Source organism: Carassius carassius, chromosome 6 (assembly GCF_963082965.1).
Source record: "Carassius carassius chromosome 6, fCarCar2.1, whole genome shotgun sequence".
Taxonomy (NCBI): Eukaryota; Metazoa; Chordata; class Actinopteri; order Cypriniformes; family Cyprinidae; genus Carassius; species Carassius carassius.
Genome location: NC_081760.1, coordinates 1,654,425 through 1,671,246, shown reverse-complemented (window position 1 = coordinate 1,671,246; position 16,822 = coordinate 1,654,425). Strand labels below are relative to the sequence as shown.

At 36.6% G+C, this 16,822-nt stretch overlaps 1 protein-coding gene across 1 annotated transcript in view; it reads left to right on the top strand.

Moving 5' to 3' along the window:
- Positions 1–2,300: 2,300 nt before the first annotated feature.
- LOC132142187 (multiple PDZ domain protein-like) overlaps positions 2,301–16,822 on the top strand; it is a 38,769-nt gene continuing 24,247 nt past the window's right edge. The window contains exons 1-18 of the mRNA XM_059551849.1: positions 2,301–2,491; positions 2,666–2,711; positions 2,901–3,070; positions 5,944–6,141; positions 6,267–6,403; positions 6,497–6,659; positions 7,792–7,914; positions 8,014–8,187; positions 9,056–9,152; positions 9,245–9,333; positions 10,593–10,830; positions 10,957–11,019; positions 12,173–12,249; positions 12,399–12,545; positions 12,949–13,131; positions 14,320–14,469; positions 14,631–14,840; positions 15,758–15,838. Coding sequence (XP_059407832.1) covers positions 2,705–2,711; positions 2,901–3,070; positions 5,944–6,141; positions 6,267–6,403; positions 6,497–6,659; positions 7,792–7,914; positions 8,014–8,187; positions 9,056–9,152; positions 9,245–9,333; positions 10,593–10,830; positions 10,957–11,019; positions 12,173–12,249; positions 12,399–12,545; positions 12,949–13,131; positions 14,320–14,469; positions 14,631–14,840; positions 15,758–15,838 — 2,307 coding nt within the window. The 5' untranslated portion in view covers positions 2,301–2,491; positions 2,666–2,704. The remainder of the gene's footprint in view (positions 2,492–2,665; positions 2,712–2,900; positions 3,071–5,943; positions 6,142–6,266; positions 6,404–6,496; positions 6,660–7,791; positions 7,915–8,013; positions 8,188–9,055; positions 9,153–9,244; positions 9,334–10,592; positions 10,831–10,956; positions 11,020–12,172; positions 12,250–12,398; positions 12,546–12,948; positions 13,132–14,319; positions 14,470–14,630; positions 14,841–15,757; positions 15,839–16,822) is intronic.

The window sequence follows — 16,822 nt, the reverse complement described above, 5'->3', positions numbered from 1 at the left end:
TTTTGAGATTGTCCACTGACTGTGTACTGTATGTACTGTAACAAACAGATAAAGTAATTAAATAAAATAAAAGTCGAAGATAATTATTTGCTCATAAAGAACTAGCATTCTGAAAGGATGAAGATTATTTTATTAATCGATTTTTTCATTATATTTTTGATTGGAATTTTATTGACATCATTCTAGTTTTCTGATAGTAACAGTGCTGATGCTTAGTCTTTTAAATAAATATTTATATTTGGATATTTACATATTTATTTTGGACAAACAAATCTTGCTCATCTACTTACTAATAATAGTTTCTAATCACATCCAGTTGAATTTCCCATTGACTCAAATCAAAGCATCTCAAAGATGATCCAGAGTAAATGGGATGCACCTAAAGCTCGCATTTCAAGTGAAAGGCATGAATATTTATGTCAGTGTATTCATTCAGTGTATACTGAGGTTTTTAGTAAATTCACAAGTTATCATGAATCCAATTTTGTCTGTGTCACACGGAGTATTGTAAACAGAAAAAAGAAAAAAGAAATTTTATGAAAATTTATGAGCCTCTATTTTATGAGACGAAAGGGATTTTTTTTATTGGCATCAATCTGTTGTAGGCTAATATTAAGGACATTAGGGTAATAAAGCATAATAGAAAATATCACATTGGCAAATTATAATTTGTGGACATACATTAATTTAAATGTCTCTCATGAGCTGATGTCTCTGTTATCATTAAATGAGAGGGAGAGGCCTGAACATCCATTTACATGGGAGGGAAGTCGTGGCCTAATGGTTAGAGAGTCGGACTCCCAATCGAAAGGTTGTGAGTTCGAGTCCCGGGCCGGCAGGAATTGTGGGTGGGGGGAGTGCATGTACAGTTCTCTCTCCACCTTCAATACCACGACTTAGGTGCCCTTGAGCAAGGCATCGAACCCCCAACTGCTCCCCGGGCGCCGCAGCATAAATGGCTGCCCACTGCTCCGGGTGTGTGCTCACAGTGTGTGTGTGTGTGTGTTCACTGCTCTGTGTGTGTGCATTTCGGATGGGTTAAATGCAGAGCACAAATTCTGAGTATGGGTCACCATACTTGGCTGAATGTCACTTCACTTCACTTCACTTCATGACACTCATGCACGAGCATCAGAGGCGCATCGAGGACATGCGCGGTGAGTGACAGACAGTTATCACTCTCGCGCAAACCCTGGGCTTTCTAAATAATAATCACGACGTCTGAAAATGTTTAAAATGGAGCCCCGGCTTTTCATCATCCGATGAGACGAGAGGATCCGCGAACGGCAGTTTTTCATGCAAACCTGTTGATCTGAAGGTAAATGTGGAGTGGGGAGATTAGCTTTTGTTGATCCTATACGTAACGAATGAAGACTGCCATCGCAGCTGTCAGTTACACCTGAACCATGGCATGCTGATTTTATTTAGCTATCGGATTTATTTTAGTAAACTGTTTTTGTTGTCCTTACAGACAGAGCCCATTTACTCTCTAGGCTATTCATAACTTGTTTTAAAATAAATCGCAATTAACCTATGCATCACGAACTCCATTTGTTACATTATAGCCTAGGCTATATGATGGAGAACACATATTTAATAACCTAATGTTGTCATCTATTTTTACGTTATGCGTCTCTCAACTAGCCTATCTTAACGACGTTTTAATATATCACTGATATATTATTGTGAGTTGTAAATCTAATTAGGCTACTTGATAAATAATGACAGTAGGCTACAGTTTTTCTATGAAGCATCCGATGCAGACAGCGATCCAGCATCTGTTGCTATGGCTACTCCTTAATTGTAAAGTAACTTTTGTGGTTACTGAAACCTAAACATTTGTACCTCCTTTTGGGCTCCTACATATGAGGGGCAGTATAGGCCATAATTATTGACGTCACCTAAGCTATACGCCACAATTCGCACCCTGATATTTTTAATATTGAAAAAAGAAAATATTAAACAACTTGCACACTTGAAAATTTATGCACTCTAGATATGATTTCAAGATCGTTGGATAGGACTTATTTTAAATCTTGCGACCCGCTTGGTGATGTGCTGAAGCTCCATGGTTCAGAACCTATTTGCATATTTACACATCTATCAGCTTCGCCCGCTTAAAAGAACCCCCCTGCTTTGTTTTCCCTTGGTTACTATTGTTGTCCGCTACACCGCCCACCGCCAGGCGCTATCAGGTATGCTGGAAGGACATCTGTCCCGGTTAATTACCGTCGTGCACAGTTTAAGTCCGTTTACAGCTACTAAACCTGACCGGTAAGCGCATTACCGGAGCAGCGCGGCGCAGACACGAGCGCTCGCGCAGTTCACAGAGGTGCCAGATTACATCAGCATCAATAATAAATTACAGCAAGCGTTATCAGAGCGATCGGTGAGATGTGACGTGAACCGTCAGTGCAATTCATAAAGCCTGTCATCGGTTACAGAGGCGTCACTAGATGCCAAACGTCACCGTCGCTGTCACACAGGTAAGGTCTGTCAGGTGTGCATGCCAGTCAGTGATTAAGATGCAAGTCCCTCTTGCATAGGATGAGAAATGGACAAATCTGTTTGTTGTCATGTATCTAGAATATGCTCAAGAAGATTTTGACTGCAATTATGTCTGATGGTCCTGACATGAATTTGCTTGCATTGTTGCAGATGTCAGAAAGAGAGAGCTGTTAATTCATTACCCAAGGAGCTGAAAATGATGGGTATGTATGAAGTGTTAACACCACATTATTATTTTAGCCGTCATGTGTGTCTTAATCTGTTTTTCACAATTTATGATGACCATTTCGTTAATCTGCATGTGATATTCACTCTCACAATGTATATCAACTGATGTCACTGCATGTGCCCATGTCATTAATATATTTATGCCTATCTGTATGTGTGTATAGACACACAGCGTGCTTTGCTGGCCGTGGAGCGGCTGCAGGAGCGGCTGAAGAAGAAGGGAGAACTACCTACTGAGGAAAAACTCAGTCTGCTCAAGAGTGTCTTACAGAGTCCCCTGTTTCACCAGATAATCATTATGCAAGACGCCGGACAACAGCATCAGCATCAACAGGTCAGAGACTAATAACATCATTAAAGTGCATCACCAAAAAGAAAAAAGAAAAAAAAGGCATAAAATAAACCACTTTGTAAACCAGCTTTACAGTTCAAATAATAAACAGAAGGGTCACATTATCAAAATGTATTGAGCTTAGAAGCTTTTTTGTCCATTATCAACAGTGTTGCATGAAACACAGCTAAATCTGAGGTCCCTTCCGAGCTAAACAGCTTTATATTGATCACAGCGTGCAATTTGGATGTTCAAAGTTTAGTTGCAAAATCTACAATCACACAAAACTCCAAATATCACAGATTATTATTTAAATGACTACCAGCAGAATATCACTGTACAAAGGTACAGTAACCTGCACCCTTAACAAATGTTATAATTGCTTTTATAAAATTATAAGCTTCACTTTTCTGCTTTTACAACCTCCAAATATTGTCCCTATTAATTTCTATTGTAACCCTGACATTTCTTTGTTGTCCTAATAAACTTTATGCCATAAAAGCTGTCAACTGAGTCTAACTTGTAGTGGATGTTCCACTGAATATATTCCTGTAAAAATAGTTGCATGCATTGAATTTCAAGTTGAGCTTGTATTTGACATTTGACTTTAACCGTGCTTAGTGTAATAACCACATTGACCCAGAGGACTACATTTACAGAGCATAAAAAGGTTAGAGAAGCCCAGCAGATATGAGTGGAAGGCATAAGAGGTTATTCAAGGATACTAGGTGAAAGAGTCTCAAAGGTGGTCTGGGATCAATGTATGTATGTGTGTGTGTGTGTGTGTGTGTGTGTGTGTGTGTGTGTGTGTGTGTGTGTGTGTGTGTGTGTGTGTGTGTGTGTGTGTGTGTGTGTGTGTGTGTGTGTATCTGTGTGTTATGATGCAAGGTAATGATGGGAAATGTTCTCTCGAAAATGGCCTGCGTTGTCCCAAGCTTTCAAAGAGCAGCTCAGGTAATTTAGCTCCTCGGATATCATCATAAAAATAGACAGTGGATGTTACATTCAGATTTATTTGGTACAACCATAATTGATTGTGTTAGAATCTTCTAGCAGGCTGAAATGAGAGGAGCAGCAGGCGCCAGATGAGCGACTCCAGTAAACCAAGCACTAAACGGGCTGTTTGTCATGAAAAATCGCACGTTTATGGGTTTGCTAATATGCCATGAGATGTAGCTACTTCAGCAAAACTATATATCAGATAATCTTCTTGCTGCTCACTTTGTACTGGTCAGGCCACTTGCCATGGATAATCATTAGCATTGAGTTGTTTATATTAATCAATCTTTAATCAATCTTATTATTTCCTGTTTGCATTCTGTAATGTAATAGGCTGGTTTTCTCAGCCACGTGTTTGAAAACACACAGAATGAAACCGTTACATATAAAGGAAAATAGTTTATTACATTGGTCATACTTCAAGCACCTATTTTAATTATAGGTTTCAATGAGACAATTGACAATTGTGGCAATTCATTTGATCCATTTTTATTTACTAGATTTTGTCATCTTTCTAAAATAGTTTTTAGAAAGTTTTTGGTTGCCAAACAATTCATTTATTCAATAATTAATTCAGAAACACTCTCCTCTCAAGAACTCAATGAAAGTAGCATTTTCAATAAAAATATACTTTGTCTTCTGATACATAGTTTATCAGGACAAAATCTGCATGGTAATTTTTTAATGCATTAAATTAGCTGAATAAATTTGGCTTCTTCAGATGCGCATTCTAAATCAAATTTAGATTTGCATATTTGAACATTATTTGTAAGGAGAGGTCTGACTGTGTTCCACATCAATGGTGAGTGCTTCTGTGTATATTGTGTGTGATGCATTTAGAGAGACGATTCTTTGAAAACAGCAGCGAGCACCAAACTGAGGTTGTATAAGCTACTTACCTGAGCTGACCACTTAATCGGTGCTGAAACCAGAGAGATGCAGAGGTCAGCAAGTCACACACACCTTTCTGTAATGGTGGGGACTTTCCATTGACTTGTGTTGTTTTTATAGTGAACAAAGTATGTTTTTTTTCTTATCGGTAAACCTGAGATTTGCAGAAACATTTTTGCATGTCTATAATTTCATTAAGATAATTCAGTGTTGTTAAACCTGACTGCTACACAACAAATAGAAAGTGAGATACTCCAAAAAAAAAAAAGCACACTGTTATTAGTTAGTTGGGCTTGGCTGGCACCCTACTAAATATCTGTGCATTGGACCATTACACTTGAAACACTGAAATATAACCCCTCTTTTAAACTGAATATATATATACCCAAGCTTTTGACCAAGTTGCAATAAAGGCTCAGTTGGCAGTCTGATTGAATTATAACAGTGAGCTAATGTTTTAAGCGACAGACTTCAATCATTTAGACTTTTTTAGAGCAATGCTCACATTTACACTTGTTTTCATTTGAACATTATGTGAATAACTGAGCAGCTCTCCAGCAATGAAACCGATCTAAATACTGCACTTTCTTTCTGATATCAAGTGTTTGTCTGTGTACATATATTGCAGTATGTTGTTGCCCTGTATAAAAACACACTACTGTTCAAAAATGTGGGGTTGTTGTTTTTGAAGGTCTCTTTGGCTCATCAGGGCTGCATTTATCCGATCAGCAAAAACAGTAATATTGGGAAATATTATTACAATTTAAAATAACTGATTTATATTCGAATGTATTTTAAAATGCAATTTATTTCTGTGATCAAAGTTGAATTTTTAAGCATCGTTTCTCCAGTCTTGAATGTCACATGATTCATCAGAAATCATTCTGATATGCTGATTTGCTGCTTAAGAAACATTTCTTCTTATAAGTGCTGAAAATAGTTAATATTTTGGTGTGGAAAATTACTTTAGATGTGTGTTTGTACAGGTTTCCCCCAGAATGCCTCCTCAGTCACTGAGAGTTGATGCAGATGTTGTGATCACATCCCATCCCTCATGCACACTGAGATACAGAGACTCTTATCTCTCAGCACAGCGGCGAAATGACCGATGTCAATCCTCCAATCATGTGACTTCTGGCCCTTGCATCACTCTGGACATTTCTCTGCTGCAGTCCATGGCCAAGGTACTGAACCCCCATAATTCAGGACCTTTAAACAAACTGAGATGAAAACATACTGAGCATGCAAACTGCAATTAAATGTGTTTGAATCCATTCTTTCTTATCTCATGTATTTACTTCTCTTTCAGGGTCGGTCTGTGCTTAGTTTTGACCTGGAGAAGGGTGGAAGTGCTTTAGGCATCAGCATTGTTGGAATGGAGACTAAAGGCAGTGGAGGTCATGGTATCTTCATACAGAAGATCCAGCCAGACTCTGTAGCATACAGGTATAAACTGGCAAGGATTCAAGTACAGTGTAAAAAAACATAATGTTATTCTGGATAGGTGCATGAATTGATCTGAAGCCATTCTTTACTTAGTGATGGACATCTGCATGAGGGTGATCAGATTCTAGCAGTGAATGGCAAGCTGTTTGAATCCTCTGTGACTCAAGAACAAGCTCTCCAGGTTCTTCAAGATGCTGCTTCTGTGGTAACCTTAATTATAGCCAGGGAACCAGCCCCATCATTCAGCCCCCCACAGGTGAGCCACACTTCCCAAAAATCTCCGACCTTTATCATGAATTCAGTGTAAGTCTCCTTAAAAACCTTTATTTTTATATGCATTAGCCAACATCTCTTAAAGTTCCCTAAATATAGCTGTTTAAATGTGCCCTGAGCTCATGTTTTGCCTCATATCTTATACTGTAATGTCTTATGCCTTATAGCTGCCCCACTTTACCATGCACCTCAAATCTGATACTGATCCACAGTAATTTGATTGCATTACCACAAGTGCAGCACATCTAACATTTGAAATGGTATACATTAGCTTTTCATGTGAGGTTTTAGGTTTGGTGGTTGTTGTGGAAAAAGAGGATTTCCTGGTAATGGTGGCGATTAAATTGAGCCTTTTTCTATTAGCAAGACTATTATAATACACTACTGTTCAGAAGAGGTCTTTCATGCTCACCAAGTCTTTACCATCAATTTTGATCAATTTAGTGCATTTACGAAAAATGTACTTACCCTAAAAAATTTGAATAGTTGTGTATACTGTATATGGGGTTCAAAGATGAAGGCAAATTTTTGATGGGGAAAATATTTACATTTTTTGGATTATATGGTGTTTACCTTCCTTGTGAGCTTATGTTTTTTTTTGCCTTTTTTATTTTAATTTTTTGCCTTTTTTATCTCAATAAATCAACAGTAATAATACTATATTGTGTATAAACACAATACACGATCATATTTTTCTATTGAAATAATAAATATTTCAAATTTAAAAACAAGTGATATAAAAATACAATACAAATTTGGAGATTAGTAAAATTGATTGTAAAAAAAAATACAAAGTAACAGCTGTTTGAAAAGGTTTTTTTTTTTTTTTGAAGAGTATCAAGACATCTATAATGTTACAAAGCATTTCTATTCTATTCTTTCTTTTCATCAAAGATAAAGATATTCCAGTGTCTGTTTGGCACAACATTGTAATGGCATTTTGTAAAAAAAAAAAATAAAAAAAATAAAAAGCTATTTCATGAAATGAATTGTTACATTTTTTGACCATTTTTGACATTTTAAAAAATAATCGTACCCTGAGAAATATACACTGTAATAAGTGTGACAACTAGCCCCAGTCTCTCTTGCATTGTAATTTAAATTTGATTCCACAGCCTCGACAACTTCATCATATTGAGCTGCAGAACGACGGATCGGGTCTGGGCTTCGGCATCATTGGAGGGAGGAGTACTGGCACCATGGTAAAAACCATCCTACCTGATGGTGTAGCTGGAAGGGTATGAGAGAATCATCATTATTGTTATGTTTTTGAATTGTACATGTACAAACTGATTCAAATTAGGAAGAGTGGCAAATGCCTTGACATGTGCACACAGGACGGGAGATTGTGCAGTGGAGATCTGCTCCTCAGAATCGGTGATGTGGATGTGTCCACTATGGGCAGTGAGGAAGTGGCACGTGAGCTCCGTCTTGCTGGTTCCCGTGTGAGACTTATCATTGCCAGAGAAACCACTGATGGTGACCTCTCACCTTCCATCGCCCAGCTACAGGTGCAAAATGTTTCTGATCCTTAATGTGTGTGTGTGTGTGTGTGTGTGTGAGAGAGAGAGAGAGCGAGAGAGAGAGAGAGTGTGTGCGTGTGCGTGTGTGTGTGTGTATGTGTGTGTGTGTGTGTGTGTGTGTGTGTGTGTGTGTGTGTATAATGTCATGGGTATGACACAGGTATTACAAGGAGAGGGTGACTTATGAGGACATAACCCATGTCCCCATTTTTCAAAACGCTTATAAATCATACAGAATGAGTTTTTTTGAGAAAGTAAAAATGCAGAAAGTTTCCTGTGAGGGTTAGGTGTAGGGTTGGTGTAGGGCCATAGAATATACAGTTTGTACAGTATAAAAACCATTACACCTATGGGATGAACACACTTTTCACAAAAACAAACGTGTGTGTGTGTGTGTGTGTGTGTGTGTGTGTGTTCATATTAGAGGTGTGCGATAATGACAAAAAAATGATATCTTGACACTTTTGGGGATTCTTTTGATAATGGTACTTAAAGGGGACATATGATAAGTGATCTTTTTTATTTAGCCCATATCATACAAGTTTGGAATCAATTGAAGGTGAAAGAAAAAATGTACATTTAAAGCTAATTAAATTAAAACTATTTATATTTTCAACAAACATTGATTGACACTGACATTAAGACACAAGGAGATTGTGGTTAAGTGAGAGAGTCAATGTAATGCAAAGAGATGTCGTGTTTGTTGTCAAATTTGTATATTTATTCAAACTTTCGAAGTCTTTTATCTTGATTACGTATTATAATCATAAATGCTGCTGTATTATGTCTTTGAAGATACAAAAAAAAAAAGAAAATTTGATGAGCCAATAATAAACAAAGCACTATGCTTCTGCAGGGTTTAGCAGAGAAAAAGGAAAAAGAGTTTGGTATCAGATTCAGTAACAACAAAAACGGTTTCAGCATCTCCAGATCTCTGGATAACCTGGACAAAGGTATGATTTCTTACCGTTTCCTTTCAGAGTGATTTCCCGTTCAGTCTAAGAATGTTAAACGTGAAACATTAAATGAATATTGGGTGTTTTAGAGTCCAGTGGGTTTGAAATAAAGAGCATACTGAAAGGAAACGTCGTGAATCCGGATGGACAAATCCACACCAGAGATCACATCATTGCTGTGAGTCCAAATCACAGACCTTTATTTTGTATTTATCTTTCGAGAATCACATCTGTTTATCTTCCTTGTGTGTGCATGTAAAGTTAAACAGTAGTTCTAATGCTTTTAAGCAATTTATTTACATGGGAAGAGCCCGTTTACATTGTAGCATTTGTTTTAGTAGTCCTATGTATGATTAATTACTTGTTTGCTTGTTTTGTGTTTGCATTTATGTAAATGTGTCATCAGTCCAATCCTCATGTTCTGTTTGGGCTTGCAGAGACCCCAGACCCTCGAAAAAACTCTTAACATTGTATCAGGGTCAACACCTCATGACTTTTCTAATGAGAGCTTATTTTAAAGAGATTGTCGACTTGCATCATAACACACTTCAAACGTCCTCGATGGAAAGTTTTAGATTAATTGTGTTGGGAGGTTTAGAGAGCTCAGATATGAAACATTAAAATAATGCAATTACTTTTCACATGATGAGATTCTGCTGTACAGACTGTGGAAATACATTTCTGTCAGATGTTTAGTGTCATTGCTTTTATTGTATTTTTAGCCGAGGTCAAAATAACCAGAAACAACACAGTGTATACTAGGAACATTTCAGAAAAATGCATGCTTGCTTTGGGGTAAACACAAGCACATCATCTGGTGCTATTTCACACTAAATAAAGATGAAGCTTAATGTGACTCTATAATAGTTATAATGTAATATTATAATGAGTTTTTAGTGAAAAGTCAGTTATGATCATGTTCTTTAATTGTTATTAATGATATCCTAACACTAAAGTCTGATCATTAGCAGTTTAGACTCATTAAACGATTAAAGATGGCTTTCAGATATAATGTTAAATGGGTGTTATTACGCAAATATTTTCCATTTAATGGACGGTGTCTGCATGATTGGCTCCTATAGAATGTGATATTGAACAGAAAATAAGTGCTATTGCTCATCTTCTAGGTTTTGATTGGGTCAGAGGTGCTCTTAAAAGATAGGAAATTATGAGATTAAAGCTGAAGAACATGATGGTTGAGTCAGCAATAAGTTGACTTCAATAACTGTGAATAATATAGAGTGACAAATTACACATGAGAACTTGTGAGAAAAGCATGTTAACTAGAACTCTTTTCATTGAAGTTGTTTGGAAAAAATATAATTCATGTTCAGATATTTGAACGTTTGTCTTTTATTTGTATGAATCATATTATTATTAGTTTTATGCACATATTATTTAATTGTCCATTTTTTGGGGGGGTGGGGGTGTTTTTAGAAACCGAAAGCAGAGGAGAGTCTGCACACGACTGATCAACAAGTAGAAGTCTCTCTTCAGAGAAAGAGCTCAACATCTGGAGCACAGACAGCGTCCTCCATCTCTCAGAGAGACTCAAGCCCTCTGGGGCTTCTTCCCCCTCCGCTGCCTCCATGTCTACCCGAAACGAAGCCTGTCCTGCCCCCAGGGAAAGTCTTCTACACTGAACGCCGGGACCTCAACTTCAACAGAGAGTGCAGTTAGTGAAACGCTTGTCACTTGGGTTTATTTACACTCATTTGGCCCGTTCTCTGTTTGAAGTCTTTGACCCTGCTTTGAATCTAATAACAGCTTCTGTGTCTGTTCGTTCTTTATGTGACCTCAGTGGAGTCAACGCCGAGCTGTTATTTAAAGTCCAACATGGAGAACAGAAACAACATTGTTTCACGTAAGAGCAGAATTTGTTGTGTTCTAGCATATTTTACAGTTCTGTGTCTATAGACTAATTGATTATCACAGCCACTCATTTTGACTTGTTCCTTAGGTTTGTTAGTGTACGAGTAAACATCTACTATAATATACTGATATAATTGTGATTTAAGCATTGCTTGAAGAGAATTTTGATTGATCAGAAATTAAGCATTACATCACTTGCTCACCAGTGGATGCTCTGCAGTGAATGGGTGCCGTCAGAATGAGAGTCTAAACAGCTGCTAAAAACACCACAATAATCCACACCACTTGTGTCCATCATTTAGCATCTTGTGAAGTGAAAATCTGCATGTTTGTAATAAATAAATTCATCATTAAGATGTTTTTTTTTTCAGTTAATATATGAGTCTTCTATGCATAATATTGCTTTTGCCAGTGAAAACTTTGTCTGGTCTGAATCAGGAGAGAAATGTGCACAGATCAAGTACTGTTTACAGGCAAAAACAATCCAAAACAGTTCTAAACAAATATGCATGTGGATTTCAATGTGAAGAACAACAAGTAGATAGACTTTTTCTCTGGAGTAAGCATTATTATGAACTTATATTTTGGCCATAGGCAATGATTTAAAGTTACATGGATTTGATTGGTGTGGATTATTAATGTTTTTATCTGCTGTTTGGACTTTCATTCTGACGGCACCCATTCACTGCAGAACATCAGTTGGTGAGCAAGTGATGCAATGCTAAATCTGCTCCAATAGAGAAACATTCACATCTACATTTTGGATGGTCTGAGGGTGAGAATATGTTCATTTTTGGGTCAAATATATTCCTTTAGCTTGTGTTTAATGTAGTCTGTTACCTTGAATAGTTTTTATACATTTCGACAGCTGTCTAATCAGCATCGATAACAGATAAATGCTTTAAAGCCAAAATACTGATTCATTTAACATCAAGATATGACAATGGTAATCAACACCATGTCTCCCATACTGTACATAGACACTGAGCAGTAAATAATTTCTTTAGTTTGCTTGATGATTTCTAACATAGATATTTAAATCCAGACTCTATTATGATGAAAACATACAATGTCTTTTGTAATCGATTCTCCTTAGTCATGTTGCCTTTTATTTATGAGCTGCGTGACGTGAAATTTTGTTTTAGTTTGCAAACTGCCTGATGAAGAGGATATATTGAAGAAGAAGTGGCAAAGCAAGCTGGGTCCTCGATATGAAGTCATGGTGCGTCTCATCTGTATTCCCTTCTGTTTAGCTAGCAGTTATTTTCCATGGGAGAGATTTGTAAGTGTGTGTGTGTGTGTGAGCATATGTTTACATTCAGTATATGTCTCTTTATATCTGTCTCTTTTTTGATGTATGCACATGCGCAGGTGGCCCAGGTACAGAAATTGAACGAGAGCAGCGGTCTTGGTGTGAGTTTGGAGGCTAAGGAAGGTCATCATTATATCTGCTCTTTATTGCCAGAGGGTCCAATCGGACAGACGGGAATCATTCATCCTGGAGACGAACTGCTAGAGGTTCACTTCAGTTTATAATTACAAAGGACTGTCCACATAGTCATGTACTGTAGATTATCTCACATATCCTTACAAGCATAAACATTACTATAGAATGCATTTATCTAAAAAAGCTAATGTAAATTATATTTGGTTATACATCAAAGTCAAACAAGCATTAGATAATACTGTTGTTTATAGATTAAGCCATTGTAATCCCTTATCATAAACCCTGCTAACATATGCATGCATAATAACTGAACTCTTTCTGCATTCTGGTTTTTATGCATAGCACTTTATTCAGTGCTGACTGCACATGAATATCAATCACTACAGCTGCTTAAAAATAGTCCTTCCTGTCAGGAGAAAAGCCTAGAGGATCATTTCAGCAGAGCAGGCGAGTTGATGTGTTTTCTGTTTGTAGGTGAACGGCTTGTCTCTGATTGGCGAGACACACAAGGAAGTTGTGAGCTTGCTGAAGGAACTTTCTGTGAATGTTTGTGTGGTTTGCAGTCGTCTCGTCCCACCCACAGCCAGTGATGAAGATGATGATGATGACGATGTACAACTCAACCTCAAGAAGCTCCTAGCAGAATTTAATGAAAAGGTTTCCTGTCTGTGTCTATCTATGCAGCATTACAAATAAAACTAAAGTTTAAATGATATTAAAAGTGTATTCAGTGGAGTGCACATTAAATACAATTAAGTGTACTTAAGGGGAATATTCTTTCATTATAATGTTTCGTAACACACTTTTAAAAAGTACACTTTGTAATAAAGTCAAATTGATCGTTTAAAGTACAATTTAAGTCATTGTGTTTTAATAATCTTTTGTCATGCGTTAAAGAAGTACACTTACTGACTAACATACTAAAGCATATGTAATATGTACTAAATTGGACCTTAATGTGTAATCACAAATATATTTAAAATAAATGACATACGACCTTCAATAGTAATTACATTAAAGTATATTTCTTTAGGTTACTTTTTTATTTTAGGGACAAATTCACACTATTAACTTGTAGCTTATTAGCATGCATATGACTAGCATATTGGCTGTTTATTAGTACTTATTAGGCACATATTAATGCCTTATTCTGCATGACTTTATTCTAGACCCTTTAAGACATCCACATACCTAAACTTAACAACTAACTACTGATAAGCAGGAGTTTATTGAGGGAAAACTCTAATATCTGCTTCCTATTTTGCAGTACACTTTAATCATATTTCAGGCTATGATATTACATTTAAACATGTATGTAAGTCCTACTTAAAAGTAGCAATAATAACTCTAAAGTTCAGTTGACTGCATTTAATATAAATTCAAATTAGAATCATTTTTTTATTTGCAATCAATTACAATTATCATGCAACTACGGATCCGAAAATAGTACATTTAGTTATAAAAAATAAAGTGTTTTAAAGTACATTATTTAGGTAATAAGTACTCTTTTTAAAACTATGCCAAACTGGACTTCTTTTTAACAAAAATATTTACTCACCCACATTTAGTTTCAAACTCGATATCCCTCTTTTTCTTGTCAGATGTACTTTTGCTAATCTTTAATTAGCAATTACACAATGAATAGAGTCAAGCTCCAAAAATGAAAAAAAAAAAAAAAGTGTAGAAGTAGAATAAAATGGAACTGAATCAGAATAAAGAATTCCCAGTTAACATGTCATAAATTGAAGCATACAAAATGAATGAATGCTAATACTTTTGTCCTTTTTAAAATTAGTTAACAAGAGTCCACTTTAACAAGAGTCCTTTTTCCACTTTTTCTCACAGGCCGAGCTAAACTCGTCTGCATGCAGAGAGGAAGAATGGAGGACAGAGGCTCCTATGCTTTCCCATCAGGCCATGTGGGAGAGCCAGATTCAAGTTTATGAGCTGCAGAAAGGCGATTCTGGTCTGGGATTCAGCATACTAGACTACCAGGTATATGTGTGTCTATTCAGCAGTACTATGAGCTCCACATGACTTGGTTTGAGGACTCCCAGTTGGTTTGAAATCCTTCTACAACATGGCAGCAATCTCTCCTAATTAATGTCTACTCTTCTCTTTCTCTCTTGCGCTGTGACTTGCTGAAACTCTCTCAGGACCCCATGAACCCAGGGCATACTGTGATAGTGATCCGCTCTCTTGTAGCAGGCGGTTTGGCAGAAAGAGATGGCCGCTTGCTGCCAGGCGACCGGTTGATGTTCGTGAACGAGACTGACTTGAGCCACGCGAGTCTGGATCAGGCCGTTCGCGTCCTGAAGAGCACTGCTTTGGGAATCGTACGCATCGGAGTCACCAAACCCTTAATGGTAAATTTCTCACAATCAGCTCCATTCACAAGAGCAACGTCATCATGCAATGGAAGTTTTTTTTTTTAAAGAGAATTCAATGTGCATCGCTTTGACGTGTATAATTTGCAGTATGATACGCATGCATGTATATATATCAATCATCTGTGAGTAATGGCTGCGTTGAATGCTTAAGTATATTAAACTACAGCTCCTCAAACTACTGGCACTTTAATGTCAAAGGGGTTTCATTATTCTTGGAAACATTCTACCATTTTACCATATCCATGTATTTTGCCATTTTTCGAAAGCCTTTCACCAAGACAAATTACATACAAATCCATCAATACAAAGAAATATTTTTTATTTTTTTACATACACTGATAGAAATGATTCTGTGATTAAGTAAATACTTCAGAAAAACAAATGTAATGTCTAAGAATTCTATATTAATACTGTAATAATTGATTCTTTTAGTTATACAATTAAGCAAAACCTACTTATCTTTCTGATACTGGTGTACCCATCATGCACTGGGGCATTAATAATTACTTCATGCATTTTTCACTGTTTTCAAGTTGCATTTACACTGTGTGATGGCTGCTTTTGTTGTTTAGACTGAGATGTCATTGCATTGCCTCTGTCATCTTTTATATACTCCAGGTCAGTTGAGTGTTTCTGGCCTGAGCTCTGTTGTTATTAGTCTAGAACTGGGTCTCAGTAACTGTGGCTCGTGAGTCTCTGGTTACAGGAATCTTTTAATAATTAATGTCTCTTGAATTCTAACACCAGCCTCCTAAAACAAGTGGTGCGTTTGTGTTTATGTGTCTCTGAAATCCGCTTTAGCTGGTCCTGGGAACTTCACTGTGAAGTTAAGAGTCCATCCAGTGAGAGAGGAGTTTTGAGTCGGAGATTTAATACAGCTTTGTCATTGACAGGAGAATGAGACTCAGGACGCAGAAGATGATGTAGCTGTCAGCGTTCACTCCGAACATTACAACCAGCACAGCACTTTGCAGGTAGGCTACATATAGCTTAAGCTGCTGTAATACTATGTGACCTGTAACATCTGAGCTACATGAAACAACTGCTTTTCAAGGACTCTTGACATTTGTTTTGCATGCATAAACTCAGTCTAAAAATTTAATTTCCTGCTTCATGATACATTTTTGAAGTGTCCTGCAGCTGCTGATTTCGCAAATGATGGTTGTTTTTAACTAGTTGCACTCAAGCAGTTAGTAGGCCAAAGAGAAAGTGTTTTTTTTTCCACTGACCTAATTTAGCGTGGTCATTCTAGCTGTCAGGGTTTAACTGGGAAGGATATTTGTGTGACATCATCTCTTATTCAGGACTCCAGACCGCAAGTGTGTACAGCACTCGTCCGCTTGATTTACTTGTTGAGAACACATTTGAGCATTGTCATTGATTGCTTTTAACTTTTTTATGGTGAACAAATTGTTTGTAGTATATCATTCATTTTGCAGTATTTTTTGTTACAAAATCAGTTTTTTCCCTTAAAAATGGGATAATTAAGCTGCCTTTTTTCTTGCATATTAGTGCAGGTCATTCTATTTGTGAGAGATCTGGGGGATAAAATGCAGATAAACCAAAAAATCATTATTTATAATAAACTTTCAGTATTCTTGGAAATACAGTGTATGATTCAAAAGCTAACATGACAATGCTTTTTGGTTTAATGTTCATTTCTAATATTAATTTATAACTTGAAATGTAAAAAATGTGTTTAATGAACAAACTTGAATTTAAAATGAACAATAGTGTATTTATAGACCTGCATTAAGCTTAATGCTGAAAAAAATATTTCTTTAATGATTTTTGGATTTTATAACTTAATCTGCAAGTGTGCATTAACGTTAAATCAAAAGTTACAGTTAAAATGTTTATAATCTTGCAAAATTTTTCTATTTGAATTAAATTATGTTCTTTCTATTTATCAAAGAAAAAATACATCACTGTTTCGTCAAAGATACGAAGCAGCACAA